Source organism: Amblyraja radiata, chromosome 8, assembly GCF_010909765.2.
Source record: "Amblyraja radiata isolate CabotCenter1 chromosome 8, sAmbRad1.1.pri, whole genome shotgun sequence".
Classification (NCBI taxonomy): Eukaryota; Metazoa; Chordata; class Chondrichthyes; order Rajiformes; family Rajidae; genus Amblyraja; species Amblyraja radiata.
The window spans coordinates 57,058,204-57,084,555 of record NC_045963.1 but is presented as its reverse complement, the minus strand read 5'-3'; the positions used below and the strand labels follow the sequence as shown (position 1 = coordinate 57,084,555).

General features: G+C 44.2%; 1 protein-coding gene across 1 annotated transcript in view; it reads right to left on the bottom strand.

Annotated features, from left to right (window-relative positions):
* The window catches only part of ccdc28a (coiled-coil domain containing 28A), a 28,216-nt gene extending 14,013 nt beyond the window's left edge, over positions 1-14,203 (bottom strand). The window contains exons 1-2 of the mRNA XM_033025977.1: positions 13,923-14,203; positions 2,468-2,652 (exon numbers count right to left, since the gene is read on the bottom strand). Coding sequence (XP_032881868.1) covers positions 2,468-2,619 — 152 coding nt within the window. The 5' untranslated portion in view covers positions 2,620-2,652; positions 13,923-14,203. The remainder of the gene's footprint in view (positions 1-2,467; positions 2,653-13,922) is intronic.
* Between the last annotated feature and the right edge of the window lie 12,149 nt (positions 14,204-26,352).

The following is a 26,352-nucleotide window of genomic DNA, read 5'->3' as shown; positions in this document are numbered from 1 at the left end:
TTTGGGTGGGAAGCCGAAAGAGGAGGAGATGGGAAGATGTGGCCAGTGGTGGGATCCCGTTGGAGGTGGCGAAAATGTCGAAGGATTATTTGTTGTATGTGATGGCTGGTAGGGTGGAAGGTGAGGACAAGGGGGACTCTGCCCTTGTTACAAGTGGGGGGGGGGGGGGGATGGGGCGAGAGAGCAGAGTTACGGGGTATAGAAGAGACCCTGATGAGAGCCTCATCTATAGAAGAGGGGTAACCCCGTTCCCTAAAGAATGAGGACATCTCCGATGCCCTGGTTTGGAATAATACATCAGTGGAAATGGGAGTGTACTTTTTTTCATGAAACTAATAATTAGAAGTTATATACTGATCTTTTGTGTTTGCCAAAAGGCAAAAGGATTAACATTTGAAACAAATTTAAGACTACGCCCATTTTCTCTGAACCTGCTCCTTTAGTAAACAGGCTTAATGATATCAGCACTGAGAAAAGAACCACTAGCTACAATACACCTATCCTACCACGAGAGGGAGACTGACTAATTGAACTCTGCCAGTTTGATTCCAGCTCCCAAAAGCTCATGATGAATCCTCCCTTTCATGTTTAAATGATCCAATCAGTGTTGCTTCTCACGAATTGACTGCACTAAATGAGATACACCACTCAAATTTAACAGACTCTCTCTTCCCTGCCACCAATGAACAAAATCACCAGATTCTCAATCTAAAATAGCAATAGTACATTTTAAATCAGTGAATAGAATTGGAATGTAGCTGATAGAGATATATTTACTATAGAAAATGTAATAGAATCCTTTCCCTCAGAATGAAATTCATCCTCTGACATCCACTTTCTCCTTCTCAAATCATTTTGCATTGACGAAGATCAGGCTCAAGCAGTACTCTCTAGGTCTAAATTGTAAGGTATCTTCATTTATCTAATCACAGAGAGCAGATAAAATGCAATCAAACCCAGCAGTGTTCTTTAGTAACAGATCACTAGAATGCATGCTAACCAGCCAGCCAGCCTGCAGACTAAAAGGGTAGGAAGATAAACAGGGATAAGATGCAGCTCAGCCATGAGCCAACAGGTTTCAGGGGCCAATCGGGTTTCCCATGTTCCTCTCATCACCTCTTTGTTTCTGCCCCCATTCCCACACCCTTATCTACAACAAAAAAATATAATAGAAAACTTATTTTTTAATCATTTAAAATTATTTTAATTAAAAACCTACAAAACCACTCTGCGTTGTACACAGGTGACATATTAAACAAAGAGCTATTGTGGCAATACGTCGGGTGTCGTCACTGGGTTTAATGTATTGATATCGATGTGCTGCAAAAATGATAGGTATCCATGTGATGCAATGAGATCATTACCTGAAACTGCTTCACCATTCCTGGCTGATCTATGGCCTACAGCTATTCAAGGCAATGTTAGAGCTCATAACACCTTGCCACAGTTCCATCAAAGCCCAATAAATGTATTTTCATACCATACAGTACAAAATAACAGACAGCCAATTGAACTTTCAAATCTGATGGCAGCCCAAAACTGCAATTCCTGACATTGAGAAACCGCTCTCAATTAAAAATGAAACTAGTTTGCTTACCTCCATCCTTATTGAAACAGCTCCAAACTTTTGCTGTTTAGTTATATTTCCTGATTGTAAGGTTTACATTACTTTCTGGTATGCAGGTAATTAGTTTTCATAAAGAAAAAGAGCAACTGTCATGGATTTTTTCAAATACTGTGAATTGAACAGTTTAAGTTACTGAAGGCTTGTTGCGACCAGCCTAAAAGATAAGTAGAATTGCAAAACATTCCAAATCGTAAAGCATATAAAGCTGCCTATGATAAATTAGCAATGCCACTCATACTTTATTCACTTCCCAGCCTCTTGCTCTTCTACGGATTTATCCCAATGTTCATACATTCCTTGTGCAATAAGTAAAATGTGTTTGTCGTTATTTTGGTTCTGTATTCCAGCAAAAGGTACACACTTTGGACAATTAAAAAAATTAATGGCAGACCCTTGTAAACACTGTTTCCTAAACTCAAGCTGAAAGCCAAACTCTTCCAAAATGATGGGAGGGGAAAAGAGATGATTTAGACATGCTATAGCTCTTCGAAGAATTCTTGATGTTTGAAAGGATAATAAAATGTTGCAGTTTCCAAGTGAAATGTAAAACATTGAAATACTACTTTTAATAAAACATTCTTCAGTCACTTCTGAAAAATGTTATAATGTGAGCAAAGTGACGTTTAAAATTTAAAAAAACTGGCACAATCGTCTTCATCGGGGTCAGAAACCTGCTGTCCTTACTTGCTCGTCCTGTGCATGATTCGATCCACATCAAAATTACTAATGGTTAAAGGTCTCAGTAGTGACTTGGAAAAACATCATCATCAGCCTAAGTGATGTGAGCTCACCTTGCCAGAGATGTCCACATCTTATGGTGGAATATCAACAATATAATACCTTTTTAGTTTTTGTTTTGGGGCAGCCGTCTGTCCGGCAGCATTCAAAGCCGTGGTCTTACTCGGCACCACATTTTTTTTGCTGTTCACTGGAGGAGCCTGATGAATTGAAGTGGCCTTGGGGCTTCTGCGTTTCAGTTTCTTTTCCTCCATTCTGTTGACTTTTCAGAGTGCAAAGTCTGCCTACTGAAATACAAGTTAAAGAAATATTAGAAGGCTCATAAAAGTATACAGTTAACTAGCAGGCATTACCCAAATGGTATTTTCAACTAATAAGTGGGTCAAATAAAATGCAGCTGACATGCATTTTATTTCATCCTCTTAAGAAGAACCTTGGATTGAGTGGATGACTTATATCCACTCAGGACCTGTGGGTTATCAAGTGACTGATAAGGCCAATGAGGGTTTACAGACCTTTAGGCTAAGCAGACATTTGTACTTAGATTGTACTTAAAATTACACATGAATTCTGCTAAAAAGTAAGAAAGACAAAAGACTATTCTAAACAAAAATAAAACGTTGGTGCAAAACATAATGAGAGAAATAATGCATTCATAGAAGGGCAAGAAGTGGTCCATAGTGTTCTGTTGACGAAGTAGGATTGCGGTTGTATCTTCCTTTGCAACTGAATCCGCAACCTCCTCATCAGCATCCCCCAATCTATGAAGATCGGTAACAACATCACTTCCTTACTAACCATCAGAAATCTTACTTTTCACTAGCTTGTAAAATGTGTGTCATTTATGGTTCTGTGTGTTATGTGAATCTACACACCTTTGATCTTGCTGTAAGCAAGATTTCCATTGTACTTGTACCTCACTGTTTATGATACTTAAAATGACTTGAGTTGACTCGACAAAGCCATGCCAACTATCCTTAATAAGTCCTGACTTTCCAAATGCATGTAGATCCTGTCTCTCAGAATCCCCTCCAATAACTCAAGCACCTCTGATGTTAGGCTCACAGGTTTGTAGTTCCCAGGTTTATTTGCAGCCTATCTTAAATAGAGACATAACTTTAGCCACCCACCAGTTTTCCAGCAACTTAGCCATTGCTATTGATATGAATATCTCTGCCAGGGGTCACACAATTATTTCCCTAACTTCCCACAACATCCTGGCATCTATTCCTTTTTCCAAGTTAAATATATACAAGAAATATCCATTGAAGACTTTACCCATCCCTTGTGGCTCCGCACATAAGCAACCTTGTTGGTCTTCTATTCTCTCCATAGTTACTCTTTTCTCCATTATACACTTGCAAAATCTCTTTGGATTGTTCTCAATGTCATCTGCCAAATTTATCACATGCCCACTTTTATAACCTTCCCGATTTCCTTGTTAAGTGTACTCCTACACCCCCTATATGCCTCAACTGATTCACTTGATCTGCATATACCTCACATATGCCTCCTTTTTCCTGACCATAGCCTCAATATCTCATGTTATTCTGCCATCCTTGCCCATCACTCTATCAGAACATGCTCGTCCTGAACTCTCATTATCTCATGTTTGAAAGCCTTCCATTTAATCAGACATCCCTTTGCCTTCCAACAGCCTCCCCCAATCAACCTTTGGAAGTTCCTATCAAATACTATCAAAATTGGGTTTGCCCAAATTTAGGACTTCAACTTTTAGACCATTGCTAAACTTTTGAATAATTATGTAAAAACTAATTTGAGTAGATTTGAAGGATTTTCCAGAGACAGCATTGTGAAATCTCCTCGGTGGCTTAAGATGGCTGCTGTAGGTTAGAAGCATAAAGCAGGGCAGGATTACCTCTGGTTCACCTTGATAATAAGAACATCTGTCATGATGCTATTCATTAACCACAACTAAGCCTTCAACACTATATCACCAAATCAGTCTCTCTCACTTCTGGGCCTTGGTCTTGGCGTCTCCATCTCCAACTGACTTAGAGACTACTGTCAGAATGAATTGGTCATAACATTTCTTCCACCTTGACCCTCAACATTGGTGCTCATGATTGTGTGCTTTATCCACTGCTCTATTCATTGTACACCCTTGACCTCATGGCCAAGAACATCACCGACTTGATCTTTAAGTTTGTCGATGACACCACTGTTGTCAGGCAGATCAATAATAATAATGGATGGGATTTATATAGCGCCTTTCTAATACTTAAGGCGCTTTACAACGCATTATTAATTCACTCCTCGGTGCATTATTAAGTCACACTCGGTGGTGGTAAGCTACTTCTGTAGCCACAGCTGCCGTGGGGCAGACTGACGGAAGCGTGGCTGCCAATCTGCGCCTACGGCCGCTCCGACCACCACCAATCACTCACACACATTCACACACAGGCAAAGGTGGGTGAAGTGTCTTGCCCAAGGACACAACGACAGTATGCACTCCAAGCGGGATTCGAACCGGCTACCTTCCGGTTGCCAGCCGAACACTTAGCCCATTGTGCCATCTGTCGTCATAACAATGATGAGGTAGAGTACAGGAAAGGGACCGGGGACATTGTGCCATGGTTTCAGGACATCAACCTAGCCCTTACCATCAGCAAGATGAAAGAGTTGGCTGTTCACCCAAGGACATTCTTGCTATTGGGGGAGTGCAGCGTAGGTTCACAAGGTTAATTCCCAGGATGGCGGGACTGTCATATGTTGATAGAATGGAGCGGCTGGGCTTGTATACTCTGGAATTTAGAAGGATGAGAGGAGATCTTATTGGTTTGGACACGCTAGAGGCAGGAAACATGTTCCCGATGTTGGGGGAGTCCAGAACTAGGGGCCACATTTTAGGAATAAGGGGCAAGTCATTTAGAACAGAGACGAGGAAATATTTTTTCACACACAGAGTTGTGAGTCTGTGGAATTCTCTTCCTCAGAGTGCGGTGGAGGCCGGTTCTCCGGATGCTTTCAAGACAGAGTTAGATAGAGCTCTTATGATCAGCCATGATCATATGCTCCTGCACCTATTGTCTATTGAAGCAGAGCTGTTGAACACAATCCTGATCTCAGCGGTGCTCTCTTCCCGGTGCCACATACACTTAACTCTACCTCATTTGGTTATTCCTTTACTCCATTTTTGTACGTTTTTTGATCAGTTTGCACTACAATCTTTGCACCATTCTTCTGTTCTTACATTCATTGCTACACTAATTGTGCACTTACTGTATTTATTATTTATGTTAAGAGCTTCATGCAAATTAGGAATTTCCTTGCACCCTATTATTGTTTATGACAATAAATTAAGCTGAATTCAATCCAAATCAGATTAATTGCTTTTGAGTTAACCAGCTTTATGTTTGAGGTCTCGATCTCCAAAACATTTGTTTTGTTAATTATAAGCGGTGCATTGAAGGCAATAGCAAATTTCATCATCACTGTGCACCTTCATTGAGAGGTGGCTCCCAAGTTACGGGAAGTGGTTCATTTTGATCAGGATAAAGAAACACATCTAACACTGCTAACTACAGAGGGACCTCCTTGCATTCTACCACAAGAAAGGTATTTGCCAATGTCCTCTTCAATGGGTTTCTCTCCAAGGCCAAGGAGTTGCTCCACATGTTGCAGTATGTATTATATAAAGGTAATGCAGACATGTTCTTCACGACAAACGGGATACGGTATACGGAATGCATCCCAGAGTATTCAAGGTGGCCTTAGAAATCGTGGATGCATTGGTGATCATTTTCCAATATTCCCTCGACTCTGGATCAGTTCCTGTGGACTGGAGGGTAGCTAATATAACACCTTTTTAAGAAAGGAGGGAGAGAGAAAACGGGGAATTATAGACAAGTTAGCCTTACATCTATTGTGGAGAAGACGCTTGAGTCAATTGTTATATATGTTATAGCAGCGCATTTGAAAAGCAGTGACAGGATCGGTCAAAGTCAGCATGGATTTAAGAAGGGGAAATCATGCTTGACTAATCTTTTGAAATTTTTTCAGGATGTAACAAGTAGAATGGATAAGGGAGAGCCAGTGGATATGATGTATCTGGACTTTCAAAAATCCTTTGACAAGGTCCCACACAAGAGATTAGTGTGCAAAATTAGAGTACATGGTATTTGGGGTAGGGTATTGACATGGATAGATAATTAGTTGGAAGAGTATGGCAAGCAGTGATTAGTGGGGTGCCGCAAGGCTCAGTGCTGGGACCTCAGTTATTTACAAAAAGTTTGTAGATGACACAAAGCTGGGTGACAGTGTGAGCCGCGATGAGGATGCAGGGTGACTTGGATAGGTTGGGTGAGTGGCAGATGCATGGCAGATGCAGTGTAATGTGGATAAATGTGAGGTTATCCACTTTGGTGGCAAGAACAGGAAGGCAGATTTATATCTAAATGGTGTCAGATTAGGAAAAGGGAAGGTGCAAAGAGACCTGGGTGTGCTTGTATATCAATCACTGAAAGTAAGCATGCAGGTACAACAGGCAGTGAAGAAAGCTAATGGCATGTTAGCCTTCATTGCGAGAGGATTTGAGTTTAGGAGCAACGTGCTCCTACTGCAGTTGGACAGGGCCCTGGTGAGACCATACCTGGAGTATTGTGTGCAATTTTGGTCTCCTAATTTGAAGACATTATTGCTATTGAGGGAGTGCAGTGTAGGTTTACCAGGTTAATTCCCGGGATGGTGGGACTGAAATATGATGAAGAAATGGGTCGACTGGGCTTGTATTCATCGGAATTTAGAAGGATGAGAGGACTTCTTATAGAAACGTAAAATTCTTAAAGGATTGGACAGGCTAGATGCAGGAAAAATGTTCCAGATGTTCAGGAGTGCAGAATCAGGGGTCACAGTTTAAGAATAAGGGGTAGGCCATTTAGGACTGAGATGAGGAAAAACCTCTTCACCCAGAGAGTTGTGATTCTGTGGAATTATCTGCCACAGGAGGCAGTGGAGGCCAATTCACTGGATGTTTTCAAGAGAGAGTTAAATTTAGCTCTTAAGGCTAAAGGAATCAAGGGATATGGTCAAAAAGCAGGAACAGGGTACTGATTTTAGATGATCAGCCATGATTATATTGAATGGCGGTGCTGGCTCGAAGGGCCGAATGGCCTACTCCTGCACCTATTTTTCTATGTTTTCCATGACACAACTCCTAAAGAATTACAGGGAACAGCACCATGCACATGGCCTTTTTCAATTTCACTACAGCCTCCGACTCCCTCAACTGGGAGGGACAATTAATCCCCCTCCTCAAATTCAACAACCTGTTACATTTGCCAGCCATGATTTAAACTACCTGATCTATAGTAGAGCTAATCTTAGTGAAGACCACTTAAAGACCATTTATATTCCAGCCTTTCTTGCAGTAATACTTCACGTCACCTCAAACAAGATTAAAACTAATTTATAGGACAAATGGAAAATGATTTGATCTGCGTCATTTTCATTACAGAACCAAGGTCACCCCAGCCACATTTGTTGCGCTGCAGGCATACGTAGCATTTGGTCTCATTGAGCAAATAAATAAATGCACAATCCGTATTCAAATCCGGGAGTTGGAGATACTCCAGCTTTTTGTGTCTATCTTCAAATCTGGGAGTTTTTTGTTGTTAATGTGAATGGCATGATATGATATATAATGCAAAAATCAGTAGTCAGGAACCACTCTGGGACGACACAGGATCCGGCACTGGCTGATGCAAAAACAAGTATTAACTTGCTTTTAGTTGTCCACTGTGAAGTTCCGGAACTATGACCCAAAATATAAATTAATGTAAAAGGTACACAGTAAAAGGTTGATAAAACTGGAAAAAAACTTCAACACCCTTTCATTTGTGACATAACAAATATTTAAAATATATGTCTCTGAAAACATTTCCTAAAAATACCAAATGGGGCAAGTACAGCAAATACATTTAAAATACAGCAAAAAAAATAAATGAGGGAAGTAGAAGATGCTGTTAGTGTGAGGCCAAGTAGCAATGGGGAAGAGACTTTATTGGACCATAAACTCTGACTAAGACCAGATGGACCAAATAGCCAGATTCTATGGGTGGCACAGTGGCGCAGTGATAGAGTTGCTGCCTTAAACACCAGAGACCGAAGTTCGATCCCGACTACGGGTGCTGTCTGTACAGAATTTGTACGTTCTCCCTTTGACCAAGTGGATTTTCTCTGGGTGCTCTGGTTTCATCCCAAAGACATGCAGATCTGTAGGTTAATTCATTTACGTAAATTGTCTTTAGTGTGTAGATTACAACTAGTAAGGGTGATTGTTGGTCGGTGCGGACTTGGTGAGCCGAAGGGCCACAAAGGTTTCCACGCCACATCTTTAAACTATGTAAATGGCTCAACCAGTCTGAAGTGAACATTGCTGCTGGCACATGTTTAATGACCAATTAAATTAAACACTGCTAAGAGAGCATAAGTTGGCTGTCACCTTCCTCAACGAATTCTCTAGACTTCGAAGTTTCTTACAGCCATATTTGGCAAAAGATCAAGCTATTTTCTCGATCTGATGCCAAAATTGCTCTGCAACCAGACAGTAGGCAAAGCTATTCTTAATAGATCTTAATTTCACCCTGTAGAAACTTAGCCAGAATCTCATATTCTTCATTTTTCTCCTGTGCTTAATAAGCACCAACTTCACGCAACAAGCTGGAAAGTAAGTAAAAGTCTTAACCTCCCAAAAAGAGGCTTATTGCCACCAGAGACTGACAAAATATTTACTGTACTCTCCAGTTTTGTTAAGGATTTACACAGTGTTACCAACACATTACTTTTCCAAGATCGTTTGTCCACACTGTAACTGAACCTGGTGTTAGATCATAGAGTTTGTACTTTAACAAGTTGCCAAAGATGGACAAGCCATCCACAAAGGAGAGGGAGAAAGAGGGGTGGCAGAAAAGAATGAGTGGGAGATACTCATCTTTTATTGGCGTGTGCGGATGTGGCATCGAAGGACGAGAAGCCGAAGCAAAGAAGTCGAAGCCAAATAGCCGAACGGAAACGAAGTCGAAACGCCAAATAACCTAAAGCATACGAAGCCGAAACGCCAAATAACCTAAAGCATACGAAGCCGAAAAGCCAACGAGCCGAAAGGGCGGGACGCCAAAAAGCCTACTAACCGAAAGGCTGCGTCGCCTAAAAGCAAACTCATCGAATGGCCGCTCTGCCGAAACGTCACCTAACCGAAAGGCTGCGTTGCCTACAAGCCAACTAACTGAATGCCGCTCTGCCGAAAAGTCAAATAATGGCTTGTGTGGGAAAATGACCCCCACCCTCCCGTCTCCACCGGCCAGTGATGTGATGGGAGCGGGGGTCTGGCACAATCACTGACAAATCCCGCCCCCCAGAGCATCATGTCCGTTATTTGACTTCTGCAAAGCGGCATTCGGTTAGTTGGCTTGTAGGCGACGCAGACATTCGGTTAGGTGGCGTTTCGGCAGAGCGGCCATTCGGTGAGTTTGCTTTTAGTTGATGCAGCCTTTTGGTTAGTTGGCTTTTAGGCATCCCGCCCTTTCGGTTCATTGGCATTTCGGCTTCGTATGCTTTCGATTCGTTAGCGTTTCGGCTTCGTATGCTTTCGGTTATTTGGCGTTTCAGCTTTGTTTCCATTCAGCTATTTGGCTTCGACTTCTTTGCTTCGGCTTCTCGTCTTTCGATGCCACGTCCGGGTACCTTTATAGGACTTTATCACTTAATTAGTTTATCACAACATCCATTGTAACTGAGTTATGTTTTGTACACTATTATTTACTGTCCAGGCAACTTTTCAAGCCAATTTGTATTTAAAAAGAAGGGTGAACAACCAGTTAACTAATTCCTAGTGGTAAAAAACAAAGTACTGGAGTAACTCAGCGGCTCAGACAGCACCTGTGGAGGAAATGGACAGATGATATTTTGGGACAAGACCCATCTTCAGACTGATTGGAGTAGTGCAAAAGAAATCTGAAAAAAAGGTAGACAAAAATGCTGGAGAAACTGAGCGGATGAGGCAGCATCTATGGAGCGGAGGAAATAGGCAACGTTTCGGGTCAAAACCCTTCTTCAGACTGATGTGAGGGTGGGGGCGGGAAGAAGAAAGGAAGAGGAGGAGCCTGTGGGCTGAGGGAAGCTGAGAAGGGGAGGAGGAAGTAGAGACTATCTGAAATTAGAGAGGTCAATGTTCATACCGCTGGGGTACAGACTCTGCCCAAGTGAAATATGAGGTGCTGCTCCTCCAATTTACAGTGGTCCTCACTCTGGCTATGGAGGAGGCCCAGGACAGAAAGGTCAGATTCGGAATGGGATGGGGAGTTGAGGTGCTGAGCCACCAGGAGATCAGGTTGGTTATTGCGAACCTAGCTGAGGTGTTCGGCGAAACGATCACCAAGCCTACGCTTGGTCTCACCGATGTACAGCAGCTGACATCTAGAGCAGCGGATGCAATAGTTGAGGTTGGAGGAGGTGCAGGTGAACCTCTGCCGCACCTGGAAAGACTACTTGGGTCCTTGAATGGAGTCAAGGGCGGAGGTAAAGCAACAAGTGTAGCATTTCTTGCGGCTGCAAGGGAAAGTGCCCGTAGAGGTGGTGGTTTGGGTGGGAAGGGACAAATTGACCAGGGAGTTACGGAGGGAGCGGTCTTTGCAGAAAGCAGACAGGGGAGGAGATGGGAAGATGTGGCAAGTGGTGGGATCACGTTGGAGGTGGCGAAAATGTTGGAGGATTATTTGTTGTATGTTAGAGTGGAAGGTGAGGACAAGGGGGACTCTGCCCTTGTTACGAGTGGGAAGATGGGTAGTGAGAGCAGAGTCACAGGGTATAGAAGAGATCCTGGTGAGAGCCTCATCAATAGTAGAAGAGGGAAACCCCTGTTCTAAATCTCTCTATTCCCTGTATCTAACTATCACTCACTAGGCTTCGTCTTACCCCTTCCTCCCACCCCACCACAATCAGTCTGAAGAAGGCCCCCGATCAGAAACGTCTCCTATGTTCTTCAGAGATGCTGCCTGACCCATTGAGTAACAGCAGCCCTTTGTGTCTTTTTTGTAAACCAACATATGCAGTTCTTTGTTTCACACTTAACAAAGTGTGTGTTATTTGATATTTGCTGTGTTACAAATTGAGCCATCTCATAACACAATAAAAAGAACAATTCAGTGGATGGGGGTATATCAAATTCAAAAAAGAGAATGCTGGATTGATTCAGGTGGTCAGGCAGACAAAAGAAGATGAGTGAATATTTCAGATAAACAAACCACACAGAAAGAAACTTCTAAATATGAATCCCATTATAAAGCAGTAAAACCAGTCAACATTTTCTCTACCATTTGCTTTGACTACACTTCCTCTACTCTGAGAGGACTCATCGCTCTCGTTTTTTTTAACAGCAATATTGTATCTGTTTTAAGGATGATACTTTCTGCACCAGTGTTTCTGAGATGCCTTCTTTTATCCTTTACTGTGATTTCATCTCAACTATAGCAGGGCTTTTAACCATGTCTGCTCCATGTTTTGCGCTTTTGGTCTCGGCGCTCCTCCTCCCACCCAGACCGAGGTTTTTCTTTTATCTCCAGCCCGTCATTCTCCACATTCAATGTCATTTCCATCACCTTCAACATAACATCATCATTAAACACCCGCTCCAAAGGGTCCGTCAGCTCCATGATGTTTTGATTCATCTCTGTTATCACCCACTCTCTTTCTCAGTGTGTTCATACAGCACAGAAACATGCCTTCAGCCTACTCCGTCCATGCCAACCATCCAGAAACCATACAAATAACATTCACCTGCGCTTGATCCGCAGCCTTCAGTGCCTTGGTGATTTAAGTGCTTGTCTAAATATTTCTTAAATGTGCTGCCTCCACTATTCCCTCCAGTGGTGTTCTTCAAATTCCAATAATGCTCTAAACCTCTTATACCTTAAACATATCAGATTCAGATTCAGATTCAATTTTAATTGTCATTGTCAGTGTACAGTACAGAGACAACGAAATGCATTTAGCATCTCCCTGGAAGAGCGACATAGCAAATGATTTGAATAAATAATAATAAGTGATAATAAGTGTCCGGGGGGGGTGATTGGCAGTCACCGAGGTACGTTGTTGAGTAGAGTGACAGCCGCCGGGAAGAAGCTGTTCCTGGACCTGCTGGTTCGGCAACGGAGAGACCTGTAGCGCCTCCCGGGTGGTAGGAGGGTAAACAGTCCATGGTTGGGGTGAGAGCAGTCCTTGGCGATGCTGAGCGCCCTCCGCAGACAACGCTTGCTTTAAACATATGCCTTCTAGTTTTAAATACCTCTGCTATGGAGAAATGTTTCCCTACAGCTACCCTATTTACGCCCCTCAGAATTTGTAACACCCCTATTCAAGTGCTTTAAATGAGGTGAAACATTGGAACAGGGACTCGTTCAGTGATGTGTTACATTCGCTGCAAGGCAGGATATGGGAGGACTACATGCATCATCTGTTTTCCTCATCTGGTTACTGGGAAGAAACCATAGGAGATACCTTACCCCATCATCTTCCCGTTATCCCAGCTACTTTATCAAATATAGTGTTCCATACTTGATGTTAATAATATGCTCCTCTACATTGGAGAAACCAAACACAGAATGATTCAAGAGTTCTCCCGAGATTCCCCTGATTCGAACTCGGAGAATTACGGTAATAGCCGCTCATAGGTACTCGGGGCTCTCGTGGACATTTATCAACATGTTGAAAAAACTTCACGAGCTTACCGCGGTTCCCACGGGTTTTTTTAAAACTCGGGAGAACTCTTGGGTAAACTCGTATAGTGGGACAGGCCCATTTCTGTTGAAAGATACATTGTATTCCTCGTGACAACATTAAATGTAAGTTTCAGGTAACCAACTTTTGTCATACATCCTCTTCCCCAGCTTTCATACCGAGTTACTCTAGTATTTTGTGTCTTTCTTTTCCATATTGTATTAGAGCGGGCTAGCTGAGTTAAAAGGTTATTGAACTGTAATATTAATTGCCACTCTCCATAGATAATTTCATGTGGTAGATTTATCCAACAGATATTTCAGATTTCCAAAAACTAGTTCTGTAACTCAGTTCAAACTATATTTTTACCTCGGCAGATGGATAATTAAAAGAAGATTTGATGGGGAAAGTCTTTCAACAGGCACTACTTGATGTCTGGAACGTACTGCCAAAGGAGGTGGTGTAAGAGATATGATGACTACGTAGATGAGACAGATAGACAGATAGATAGACAGATAAGACAGATAGATAGACAGACATGGTAGAGAGAGGAAAGGTCCTAACTAGGAGAATGGTTACCGTGGGTACACAAAATTGCTGGGGAAACTCAGCGGGTGCAGCAGCATCTATGGAGCGAAGGAAATAGGCGACGTTTCGGGCCGAAACCCTTCTTGTTACCGTGGACGTGGTGTTACGAAGGGCCCGGTTCTGTCCTGTTTTAACGAAACAATTCATGTGAAGTCACTGGTCTCCGTAAATAAGTTATATAAATGTTGCATCATCTTGTTGCAATGGGTAATTGTGCTGACAGCTTCGTCCTTACCGGGCCACGCTGGGTCACCGACCGAGTCTATGCCGACATTGGAGGAAGGATCATTCAGCAGCAGGCACCGGAGATCGGAGACGAAGCGGCAGATCCGGGAGAGGCGAGGATACCAATGATCGCCCGCAGGACAGGCGCTCGTAACGTAATAATCGGATCAGTTCGGCTTGAATGTCCCGGACCCCGGGCCCGTCGACCGCAGGCTTCCGGTTACCCCACCAGGCCGCCCGTTGCCATAGCGCCGACTGCCTCACACACCCTCCTCTGCCGGAGGATGCCGCCGGAAGTATGTCTGCACCTGGGCATGCTGGGGGCTGTAGTTCCAGTTCGTGCAGCGGGAGCGTCAAGGCGTCAATGAACCACGCATGAACTACAGCTCCCAGGGAGCCGGGGGCGGGGCCAGTCAAGCCTCCAGAGCATTGAAGTGAAGATAAAGGGAAACTAGGCAGGCTTTACTGAAAATAATGATTAGATAGATGTAAACATGAGCCAAGTACCGTGTTTGATTTAAACACATCTTTAATGAGCACTAAAGCTTAACAGCGTTGATGACAACAGTTTGTCAGTGCATCCTAGCTGCTCGAACTGCCAGTGCCAGAACGAGTTTTAGTATAAGTGTTATAGTGGGGTGGAGTTAGTGATGCTGGCTTATGTGTGATTGGTTCACATGCATCATTAATCTACAATAGAGAAAGATAATTAGTGGAGAGGATGTTAGTGAGAGAGTCTAGGACCAGAGACCATAGCCTCAGAATAAAAGGACGTACCTTTAGAAAGGAAATGAGGAGGGATTTATTTTGTTAGAGGGTGGTGAATCTGTGGAATTCATTGCCACAGTTTAGTGGATTAGAAACGACAATCGGTTGTTTGAACAAGATTTATTCTCAATTGCAGTTCTCCGATAACACGGGTCGTAATACACAACTGACCACAACGGTGGTCCTCAATCGACTGGCGGGCTGAGCCCAGAAACCGTGTGGAAAAACCCGACCCCTCCCAGAGTCACGTGCGCGCGGCTTCTGACCGCAGGGTTCGACGCTGGCACGTGCCAGCAGGTGCCGCTACAACAGACCGCCGTGGCGGCCAAGTCCATGGATATGTTTAAGATGGAGGTTCTTGATTAGTAAGGGTTATGGGACAGTGGTAGGAATGGGGTTGAGAGGGAAAGATAGATCAGCCATGATTGAATGGTGGAGTAGACTTAATGGGACGAATGGCCTAATTCTGCTCCCTGAACCTATGAACTTATGATATAGAATAGCTGACCCAATGGAGGACCAGCAAGAAAGGAAAAAGGAAATTGGTACAAAAACAGGACATTTCTGAAGATACTCAGCAGTCAGACAGCATCTGTGGAAAATTGGAGTTAACCTTTCAGGTCAGGGATTTTTTAAATCAGAAGCATAAAAGTGAAAATACAAGTGTTGTGGATAAAACAGAGGGGTTCAGCATCACCTTCTGGGCATGTCTTCCTGTTTTGCATTTTGGAACTCCCTCGTTCTTTTGCCTCAGTCTGAAGAAGGGTCTCGACCCGAAACGTTACCCATTCCTTCTCTCCAGAGATGCTGCCACTGAGTTACTCTTTTTGTGTCTATCTCCCATTCATTACTTGATCAGATAACCTTATTGACAGCTTATTCACATGGTCACTCCAGTTTACAGATTTGTCTTGCACCCTTGCAGTGTAAAAAGCTTATTTCTCTCCTTTCCAGTTCCGACCTGAAACATCAGCTTCCCACAGATGAGGGCTGACCTGCTGAGTATTTCCAACAATAGGGTCATTGACTATCTGGGAGACAATGACGATTTACTATGATTTTCCTTCCCTTAATGACCACCACAAAGAGGCTCTGCTTATTCCCATGATTTCAGCCACCTTCATGAAGATGCCACCACTAAATGCATCTCCAACATCTTTTCATTATTCTAAAAGTTCAGTTCCCACTGCAGCTCCATGGTTTATTCTTCAATCTGCACCAGCAACGACTACCACTTTCAGAGCACTTTTCCTTAAAACTGCAGGTGAGGTAATATTTCATATAGTGCTTGTAATGTATTCCCCTCTTCATTGGAGAATACAAATGGAGTTATAATAACTGTTTTAAAGTACACAAAAGAGATCGCAGATGCTGGTTTCTGCAACAAAAAAAAACATAGCTAGAAATACTCAATGGCTCAGACAGCATCCACTGAGAAAAAGACGTAAGTTGTCTTATCAACTCAGGACCCTGCATTGGGACTGATAGGAAAGATCGGCAGTATATAATAGTACAAAAGGGGGGATGGAGGTTGGTAGGTCATAAGTGGAACCAGATTTGGGGAGGGGGTAGGTGGGAAAGTGAACAAAGGGAGAAAAAAACTAGTTGGATAGTTGAGTGGGTGTGGGAGGATGCACTTGATGTGCTTGCATCATCTAAAATTGGAAAATTCCATGTTCACATCATTGTAGCCAAGTAAATCTAATTTGCATTAAGGGCTGGTCCCACTTACGCGACTTTTCAGCAAACTGTCTGCGACCTTTAAGCTCGGGGGCACACACCTGAAAAACTACGAGCTGGAACGACCGTCAGCACGGAACACACACACACACGTACACACGTACACACACACACACACACACACACACACACACACACTTCGCAAAGGCGGGGGCCAGGGAATGCGGGGGAGCGCTGTCTGAAATTCACACGGTGCAAAGCCAAGGTGATACCCGCGATGAACAGGAAGGTTAAAGACGGTTAGCACAGTGTATGGTAAGTCCTTTGAAAGAGCGGGGATGGGGGGGGGGGGGGGGGGTAGAAAGGGGGTAGAAAGGGGGGAGAAGGAGTGGGACACTTTTAAGAAGCCAGACAACTTATAATAAGCCAGAGATACACAGCTGTGAAGTTTAGCGGGCATTTAACATTACCGGTCGGTTTTCCTTGGTTCTGAAATCTCGTGCTTATGTTTTTTCTCCCCAATGAGGCAATTAAAATGTCCGGTCAGCAAAGGAGATTACCTACAGCTACCTCGACTACCTACAACGACATGGTAATCCCACTACCACTGCACTATAAGTTCAAAAGTATCGATTTTCTCCTTGCCGACCAATTTTTGGTCGCAGAAAATTTTTGAACATGTTGAAAATTTTTCCGCGCTCAAACTGAGGCCACGAGTAGTAACCACTATGCGGGAACTCCTCTCGAACATGAAGGAGACTTACCAGACATCACCTACGACCATGTGTCGACCATGCTGCGAGCTTGTGGCGAGCGCAGAGTCTCCTAAACTTGCCAATAAGGTCGCCTTAGTGGGACAGGCCCTTTGGGCTTCTCCATACCAGTGTAGGAGTGGAAAGGAGAGTTCGAATGATTTGCACCTAGTTTTCTTCTCCCTTTATTCACCTACTCCTCCACTCAGTTGCACCAATCCTTCTACCCCTCCCGATCTGGTTCCATGTATTACCTACCAGCCCCAACCCTCCTTCAAACTGTTATATACAGGCAAATCCACCTCTTCCGTCTCAGTCCTAATATAGAGTCTTCAGCCGAAACATCTAATTACATCCTTTTCTTCCATGGGTGCTACCTAACCTGCTGAGTTCTTGCTTTATACTTTAAAGAATAAGTCTGTTCAGTCCACAGGGTCACTCTCGGCTTTCAGTTGCTTTTCACTTTAATTCTGTATCCACACTCCAAATATGACCTCTTCGTGTTATACCTTGCATTGCCTCCAACGTTCGTGGTGCAACACATTTTCTGTTTAACTACATTGTAACCCCAGGGTTAGTACTGAATTAAACAATTTCGCTCAGCCTTTCTTGCTTTGTATCTGAATTAAGTTCTGATTAGGATCATCTCTATACTTATAAAACTCTGATCTTGGATGTGTATTTATTTGTGTGATGTTCGTGTGCGTTTCACATCTCAAAAACACGACGCGCTAACGGTGAAAAATGTACATATTCCGATAGACATTTACGCCTTATCTGAAAATGTCATACATTATTTCTCAAATTATTTATGAAAATGTTCAAAAATTTCAAATAAACGAGATGGTCTCGCTGATGATGTCACAATGGATCTGACTGCCTGCCGCTGCTCTCGCTGCGAGTGACGTCACTCCTGTTCTGTCTCTGTACTTCTTGGCTTCTTAACTTTCACTTCTTTAAATTTGTTACTTAACGTTTTCAGACTGCTGCTTAGGTCATGCTGCTTGCTCCGCTGGGCTCCTTGAAGTTCTAGAACATGGTGGTGACGGTCGTTATCACCGCGCTGGCATGGGGCAGCGCGATGGGAAGGTGGCCGTGGTGGCCATTACTCCCTCTGGTAGAGGCCGTCTATGGAGAACAGCGATTTCTCCGTCGATCGCAGAGACTTGGGGAATCGTGACGCCTTTTCCTCACTGGTGATCCTGATCCCACCTGGCGATCTCTGCCCGTCACAGGGGGACACTTTCTCTCTGTCTCCCCCACCCGATTGTCTGTCACGTGGGCTTCCCCTCGCAGAAGCCACGATCGTCCGGCCTTCCGCTGCTTTTGACCGTCCTCAAATCGCTCCGGGCCTCGCTCGGGTCCATGCCGGCCACAGCCTCGCTTGGGCCCTGCGCCTGGTAGGGAGGCTGCTGCCCTACGACCTGGGTAGGTGCTGCCTCTACCCCCTCCCTCTGTGTCCCCTCCCTTTCTGCCCTCCCTCTCTGCCCCCCCTCCCTCTCTAGCCCCCCTCCTTCTCTGCCCCTCCCCCCCCCAGCCTCTCTGCCCCTCCTCCCTCTCTGGCCCACCTCCCTCTCTGCCCCCCCTCCCTATCTGTCCCCCCTCCCTGTCAGTCCCCCCTCCCTGCCTGTCCCCCCTCCCTGTCTGCCCCTCCCTCTCTAGCCCCCCTCCCTGTCTTCCCCCCTCCCTCTCTGCCCCCCCCCTCCCTCTCTGCCCCCCCCCCCTCTCTAGGGAGTGGTGAATATTGGGACCTATGGCTGAGTGGTGGATTATTGCGTTCGGGAACTAGCCCTCCCCTGTGTCGCCGAGCGCCCCCCACCCCTCAATCTCTACCCCCCTCCCTCTCCACATTCCCCCCCCCCCCTCTCTAGCCGTGCCTGCGCAGTTGGATGATCAGCCATGATCATATTGAATGGCGGTGCAGGCTCGAAGGGCCGAATGGCCTACTCCTGCACCTAATTTCTATGTTTCTATGTTTCTATGCGTGAGTGGATAGGGCGGGGATGGGGTAAAAGGAGCGAATTAATAATATGATATCAAGGGGGGGTGGGGGGTGGGGGGGGGTTAGTGTGTGTGTGGCACCGAAGGCAGCCCCCACACCCTCCAATATTCACCTTTATTTCAGACTTCCAGGAAGAACTGTGTTCTGGATCTTGCACTTCCGGTTCCCCTGAAGACTAAGGAAGTTTGGCATGCCTCCAATGACTCTTACCAACTTCTACAGATGCAACCAGATTCATCCCAGATTGCTTGGACAACAGCTCTGTGGATGTAGTGGATAGAGTTCTGGATGTGACCTAGACCTTTGCACGAACCAGGCACACGCCCCCATCTACACTTCACTCTGGTGACTCTTGTATATTGTCTCAATGGACTATATCTGAACAGTTTGTACTTAATCTAAGATTGTGCTTATTTATAGTAATACTTTATTGAACTGTAAGCAAAAAATAATTTCAGTGTACCTACGTACATGTGACAATAAAGAACAATTGAACCATGCTGCCTCGGGAAAGTAGTCAAGGTCCATTCCCTTTTGTCCTCTCACCCATCAGATGGATGATACAAAAGCTTCAAAACACACCATCAGATTCAAGAAAATCTTCTTCTCCACTATTATCAGACTTCTGAACGTCCTCTCATAAGTTACGGGTGTAGCCCTGATTTCCCAACCTACCTCTTTGCGGCACTTGCGTTTTTTCTACCTGCACATGTTTTTCTGTAACTTTCATACCATAATGCTGTAACACCATATTCTGCACTCCAGTAATCACCCTGTTGTACTTGATTAAAATCAAGTATAGTATGGTTTGACTGGATAGCATACATATAAAGGTTTTTTTACTGCATCTCGATTCACGTGGCAATAATAAACCAATACTAATACCTGTATTATTTGCTTTCTCTTCTGCATTTTGATTTAGACTTCCTCAAGACAGATCATCATATGATTAATAAACATTTACCATCTTCTGTTAGATGACTGCAGCACATCTATGTCGGTCTCACATTATTTCGGTCTCCACCTCTCAAAGGCATTCCCTTTAGTCTCTGCACCCCTCCCACAGCTCTGTAACTTAATAAATGCTTGTTTTCTCACTTTTCCAGTTCTGAATTAAAGATTATTTATTTCAAATGTTAATTCTCTTCTGTAGATGGTGCTTGATATCCTATGTCTACTGATTTCATGTTTCTAGAAGTTTTCACTTTTAGTCTAAATGAGGAAAATACACAATAGCATCCAAATCGAGGATAATTTATCATAGTATCTATGTACAGGGCAAGTGTCATCACTAAATGTAGGGTAATTCACTATGACCTCTAAAACAGGGTAATGTAGGAGAGGGAATGTAGAATTATATGTAGAATAGGGTAATCTCGGATAATTCATCATAGTATCTTTGTGCAAGGCAGGTGTAGTTGCTAAATGTAGGTAATTCACTGTCATCACTGAAATATAGAATAACCTTTTTCATTTTGGGGATCTGGGAAGACCAACATTTATTGCCTATCTCCAAATGTTCTTAAGGTCTTAGTGAACTACTTTTATGAATTGCAGCAGACCTTCTAATGAAGGACTCCCACAGTCGTATTGGGTAGGGAATTCCAGGATTTTACTTCGGAGTCACGTGAGTGACTACGTGAAGAACCCCGCTAGGACGCATGCGTGTCATATCGCTACACGCATTGCAACGAGTCACAGCAGGGGGAATGACGTTCCCCTTAGCGGCAGAATTTGAAAGCCGGGAACAGCAGGTAAGGAGACTCTGCGTTCTTTCCACTTACTTTACAGGTGGAGGCATGGACAGATCCACGAAGGCTGCGAAAAAGCTGGCGGGGGAGAACCGCGGAGTTGCGGGCAGCCAGCAGCAGCAGCCAACGGCACGCTAATCTCCCGTAATGGGAACAGCTGTGCCCGACTTCGCTCACGCACCGGCCACGGCCGGGCGGTAAAGCGAAGCAAAAAACTAACAGAGTCGTTGACTTCGATGAGTCCGACTTTGAATAGCCGCGAGCGGCCAGTGCCCGTGAGCATTGGGGCCGGTTGGAGCAGCTGGGGGGAACAGGAGCAGCTGCGAGCGGCCAGTGCCCGTGAGCATTGGGGCCGGTTGGAGCGGCTTCAGGAGCAGCCGCGAGCGGCCAGTGCCCATGAGCATTGGAGCCGGTTGGAGCGGCTTGAGGAACAGGAGCAGCCGCGAGTGGCCAGTGCCCGAGAGCATTGGAGCCAGTTGGAGCGGCTGTTGGAGCAAATACTCCAAAGTGGCAGGCTCCGGGAGATGGAGACTAGTCACAGTGGGCAGCTAGTAAGTCCTACAGCAGTACCTCTTGTAGAGCTGCACAGTGTTTCTCCCTCATCAGAGGGGAGTACGGGGGGGTCAATTCTGGGATGACCCTGAAGAGGGGTGTGCAGAACATACCCCTAGCGTGCATGGGGTGCAAGAAAACCTATTGGATATGGTGTCCCAGTCCATTCAACCCGACCAAACTGGCCAAAACCTGGAGCCTAAAATAGCTGCAAGTATCGACTACTTGTCATTTAACCAGCTATAAGGACAGGCATTATTGGACACCACAGCGAGACACTTACCACCAGGGAACTGCAAATCACTGAATGTTCCCAGTGTCAACCAGTGTATTTGGAAACATGTCGGAGCCTCAATCAGAGCCAGGGACTTGAAACTACAGAAAGTTCTGAAAGTCCTAACTGCGGGAATTACGGCTTTCGCCCGCACAATAAACGAAAAAGACATGACACAAGATCACCAGGATGCACTGGCTTTATTTTGCACCTCCCAATACGAGTTAAATAGCATTAGGAAGAGTGCCATCCTCCTGGCGGGGTAATCGGCTTTAGACCCCAAATTTGCAGGCCTGTGCAAACCTGGAACCTCCAAACCACCATATTACTATTTGGAGGTGACTTATCCAAACAGGTAAAAGAACTTGACGAAGAGGCTAAAACCCTGGGCTCATTAAAGCAACGTCTAAAAACTACTTCGGCCAAAAACAGCACACCTACGCACCACCAGTCGGCCAAGACAAACTGGTGAAAGCTCGAAGGCCAGGAACACTGAACATCGGTCTTTTTTAGACCATGGCCCAGACCGGCCTTCCTGGGAAATGCGCTAACCCTCAACACCGACCCAACTACAGATCCAGACACCGGCGCCTCAACATCCACGGAGGATGCCGAAAAAGTAACAAACCTACCACTAGTAACCATGGAGGTAGGTGGGTCTGGTTCCTTACGAATTAAAGGGAGCATGGAGGTTGGTGGGAGATTACAATTCTATCTGGATGCATGGAATAAGTTAACTACCGACACTTATATTTTAAACAGTATAGGGTTATACCATAGAATTTATACAAAAACATAATCAGCATGTACCGAACCGAATGTTCGTGCTTACAGGCATAGAAAAATCAAAAGCGCATGCTGAACTACAGCGGCTTTATAAAAAAGGAGTAATTGAGAAAACCCAACACGAATCACAGGAATTCGTGTCCAAAATCTTTATCATAAACAAGAAAGATGGTGGTTGCCGCATCATCATAGATTTGACTAATTTGAAAACTTTCGTACAATATATTCATTTCAAGATGGAAACCTTTGTTACTGCTAAGCAATTGATTTCCAAAGGTTACTACATGGCAAGCATCGATTTTAAAAGATGCTTACTATACAGTACCCATAAGAGGTGACCACAGATGTTATTTAACACAATGGATTATCTGGGGTTCACCATTAACTCAGTTCACATGTCAGTGACTTTGCCGAAAGAAAAGGTTACAGCCTTAATAGAGGCTTGCAGCAAAATCATTGACATCACTAAACCATCCAACAGACTGGTAGCAAGAATAATTGGCAAAATAGTGGCTGCGTTTCCAGCCACACAATTCGGACCTTTACATTATCGAAATTTACAGAGGGCTATAATACGAGCACTCAAAAAATTTATGGTGGTCATTTTGACAGACCAATGAAGCTACCAACAGAGGCCATAATGGAACTAAAATGGTGGAAAGATAACATTAGGCATTGTTCCAATCCAATCATTATCAGCAACCCGTCTGTGGTACTACAAACTGATGCCAGTGCACTTGGTTGGGGTGCTACCAATTCCATCTCCAGCTGTGGGGGAGATGGAATGCACAGGAGGCATCATTATTACAAACACTGGGCATAAACTACCTGGAAATGTTAAGTACATTCCATGGCCTTAAGTCATATTGTTCTGGGTTATATCACCAGCATGTTAGACTACAAATTGACAACACCACCGTGGTAGCATATATCAACCATATGGGTGGAAACAAATCAACATCATGTGACAATCTGGCCAACACAATTTGGCAATAGTGTATCTAGAGAGATATTTGGATATCAGCTACCTACTTACCAGGTAAACTAAATTTAGTGGCAGACACCAAGTCACGCAAATTCAATGAAAACACTGAATGGATGTTGGATAAAAATGTATTTGCTGAAATTACAGCATGGTATGGAACACCAGATATCGACCTATTCGCATCCAGGCTCAATCACCAGTTATCGAATTATGTTTCATGGGAACCAGACCCTGGGGCAGCGGCAACAGATGCATTTCGCTGCATTTGGGGAAATTGTTTATTTATGCATTCCCTCCTTTCTGCCTCATCAGTCGGGTATTAAGGGACATACAGCAAGACTCTGCATCTGGTATTTTGATAGTACCCGATTGGCCTACTCAACCATGGTTCCCGGTGATACTCGACATGGTATTAGAACCATGCATCACCATCCATCATAGACCTAATTTACTGGTTCATCCCGCAACAAGGGAAAGTTACCCATGTCATAATTATATAAACCTATTAATTTGTAGAGTTTGAAAGCACCTCTACTACACCTGGGACTGGCGGACCGAACAGTGGATATTATTTCAGCGGCCCACAGACAGTCCACCAAAAAACAGTACTTGGTGTACATCAAGAAATGGGAAATGTACTGTCACAACAATAACATCACCCACAGATCTATGAACATCCCGTCTGTTCTGGAATTCCTGGCAAGCCTCCATTACGATGAGGGGCTCAGTTATAGTGCCATCAACTGCGCCAGAAGTGCTCTGTCAACATACCTGTGGCAAGGAACAGAGCGGCATTCTGTTGGGACACACCCCCTGGTAACCAAACTCATGAGGGGCATTTTTAATGTTAATCCCCCAAGAACCAGGTACTCCCAAATATGGGATGTGAGCATTGTACTGACCATGTTAAGAAACTGGTCTCCAGCTACAGCTCTGTCCCTACAGAAACTGACTATGAAAACAGTCATGCTGATGGCCTTGGTCACGGCACTAAGGGTCCAGTCGCTACAGAAACTAAGGCTGGACAACATGACTATTTCATCTGGAAATTTAACTTTTCACATCAATGAATTAGTCAAACAGAACAGACAGGGGTCAGCAGGCCTAAAAACAGAATTCAGGGCCTACCCGACAGATGATCGTCTCTAAGATCATCTCTAAGATCATCAGAGGCAAAGAAATGTCACTTTTAATCAGCTACAAACAACCACACAAAAAAGTGACAGTCCAGACCAACTCGAGATGGCTAAAAAAGGTCCTAATAAAGGCTGGAGTAGACACTAGCATTTTAAATCTCACTCCACCAGGGCTGCAGCTACATCGGCAGCTATGAAGTTGGATGTTCCTATGGACCAAATCCTCAAGACAGCAGGATGGTCAACGGAGAAAACTTTCCAACGATTTTATAACAAACCAGTCATTGAACCTGGAACATTTGCAGAAACTATTTTAAGTTCTGTAATATAATTTTACCCCATAAATAGGGGCTATAATTTGGTGTTAATATATTTATCGTTGGTTTTCAATATCGTATTGATGTCTAATGATGTTAACACTATTCTCTCCATAATCAAGGCAGATGTGATGCATGGACTCGTTTCCACGGCATGAAATCACAGAGCTTTAAAATCTTCACGTAGTCACTCACGTGACTCCGAAGTAAAATAGTAAGATTAAACGAGAACTTACCAGTTTGAAGTTTGATCGTTATTTTATGAGGAGTAACGTTGAGGGATTACGTGCCCTCCGCTCCCACCCTTGATCATATACTCAACTGGTATCTCTTCTCTAATCTTACTATGTTTAGTCATTACAGTTATCTGTGATTTCACACCGCTGCTTTGAAGAATGACACGCATGTGTCCTAGCGGGGTTCTTCACGTAATCCCTCAACGTTACTCATAAAATAACGATCAAACTTCAAACTGGTAAGTTCTCGTTTAATCTTCCTATTTATCCTCATTGATGATGAGGGACTGGCAGAATATTTCCAAATCAGGTTCGATGCTGGCCATGGGTGCTGTCTGTATGGAGTTTGTACGTTATCTCTATGACCACGTGGGTTTTCTCCAGGTGCTCCGGTTTCCTTCCATATTCCAAAGACATGCATGTTTGTCGATTGTTTTCTGTAAATTGCCTCTAGTGTGTAGGATATGAAAGTGGGATAACATAGAACTAGTAATGGGTGATTGATGGTCGGCATGTGGACTTGGAGGGTCAAAGCGAATGTTTCCACGCTCTATCTCTAAAACTAAAAACTATAGGGAGTATTATAAGGGGCTGAGAACACATCTTTGCCGGGAACCCATGTTGTGGATCATTGTGGTGGATGTTTTGTCGCTATCCTCACTGATTGGGGTCTAAGGATCAGGAAAGTGAGGATACAGTTGTAGGGGGTGACGGTTGGTGGTGGGGTGCTACCTTCTAGGTCTAGGAGTTCGGAAAATATATTGTAATAATGTATAATATACAAGAGAAAAGCCAAATAAAAATGTTTTGCCCTATTAATTGGAATAACAGTTGTGCAGCTGGTAGAGCTACAGCCTCACAGCACCAGATTTTTCTCTAGGGTGCTTTCCATCAGGTGACGCCACAGCAGTGGCTGCCTCACCAGCAGCTTGTCAGTCCGTTAGCCTTTTTTGTTATTTTTAGTGCGTCTAAATGTATGCTTTAATGTTTCTCAATATGTCTTATGTGGGGGGTGTTGGGGGAGATTAGGGGGAAACCATTTTTCAGTCACTTACCTGGACAGAGATGCGTCTTTTGTCTGTGATGCATTTTCGCCCCCACCCTCACGGCCTACCAACTGGATTGGAACAGCATTTCCTACCGGAGGCAGGCCCAGAGCTTCGGCAGCAGGTGCATGACTGAATTACCATCGTGGAGCCTG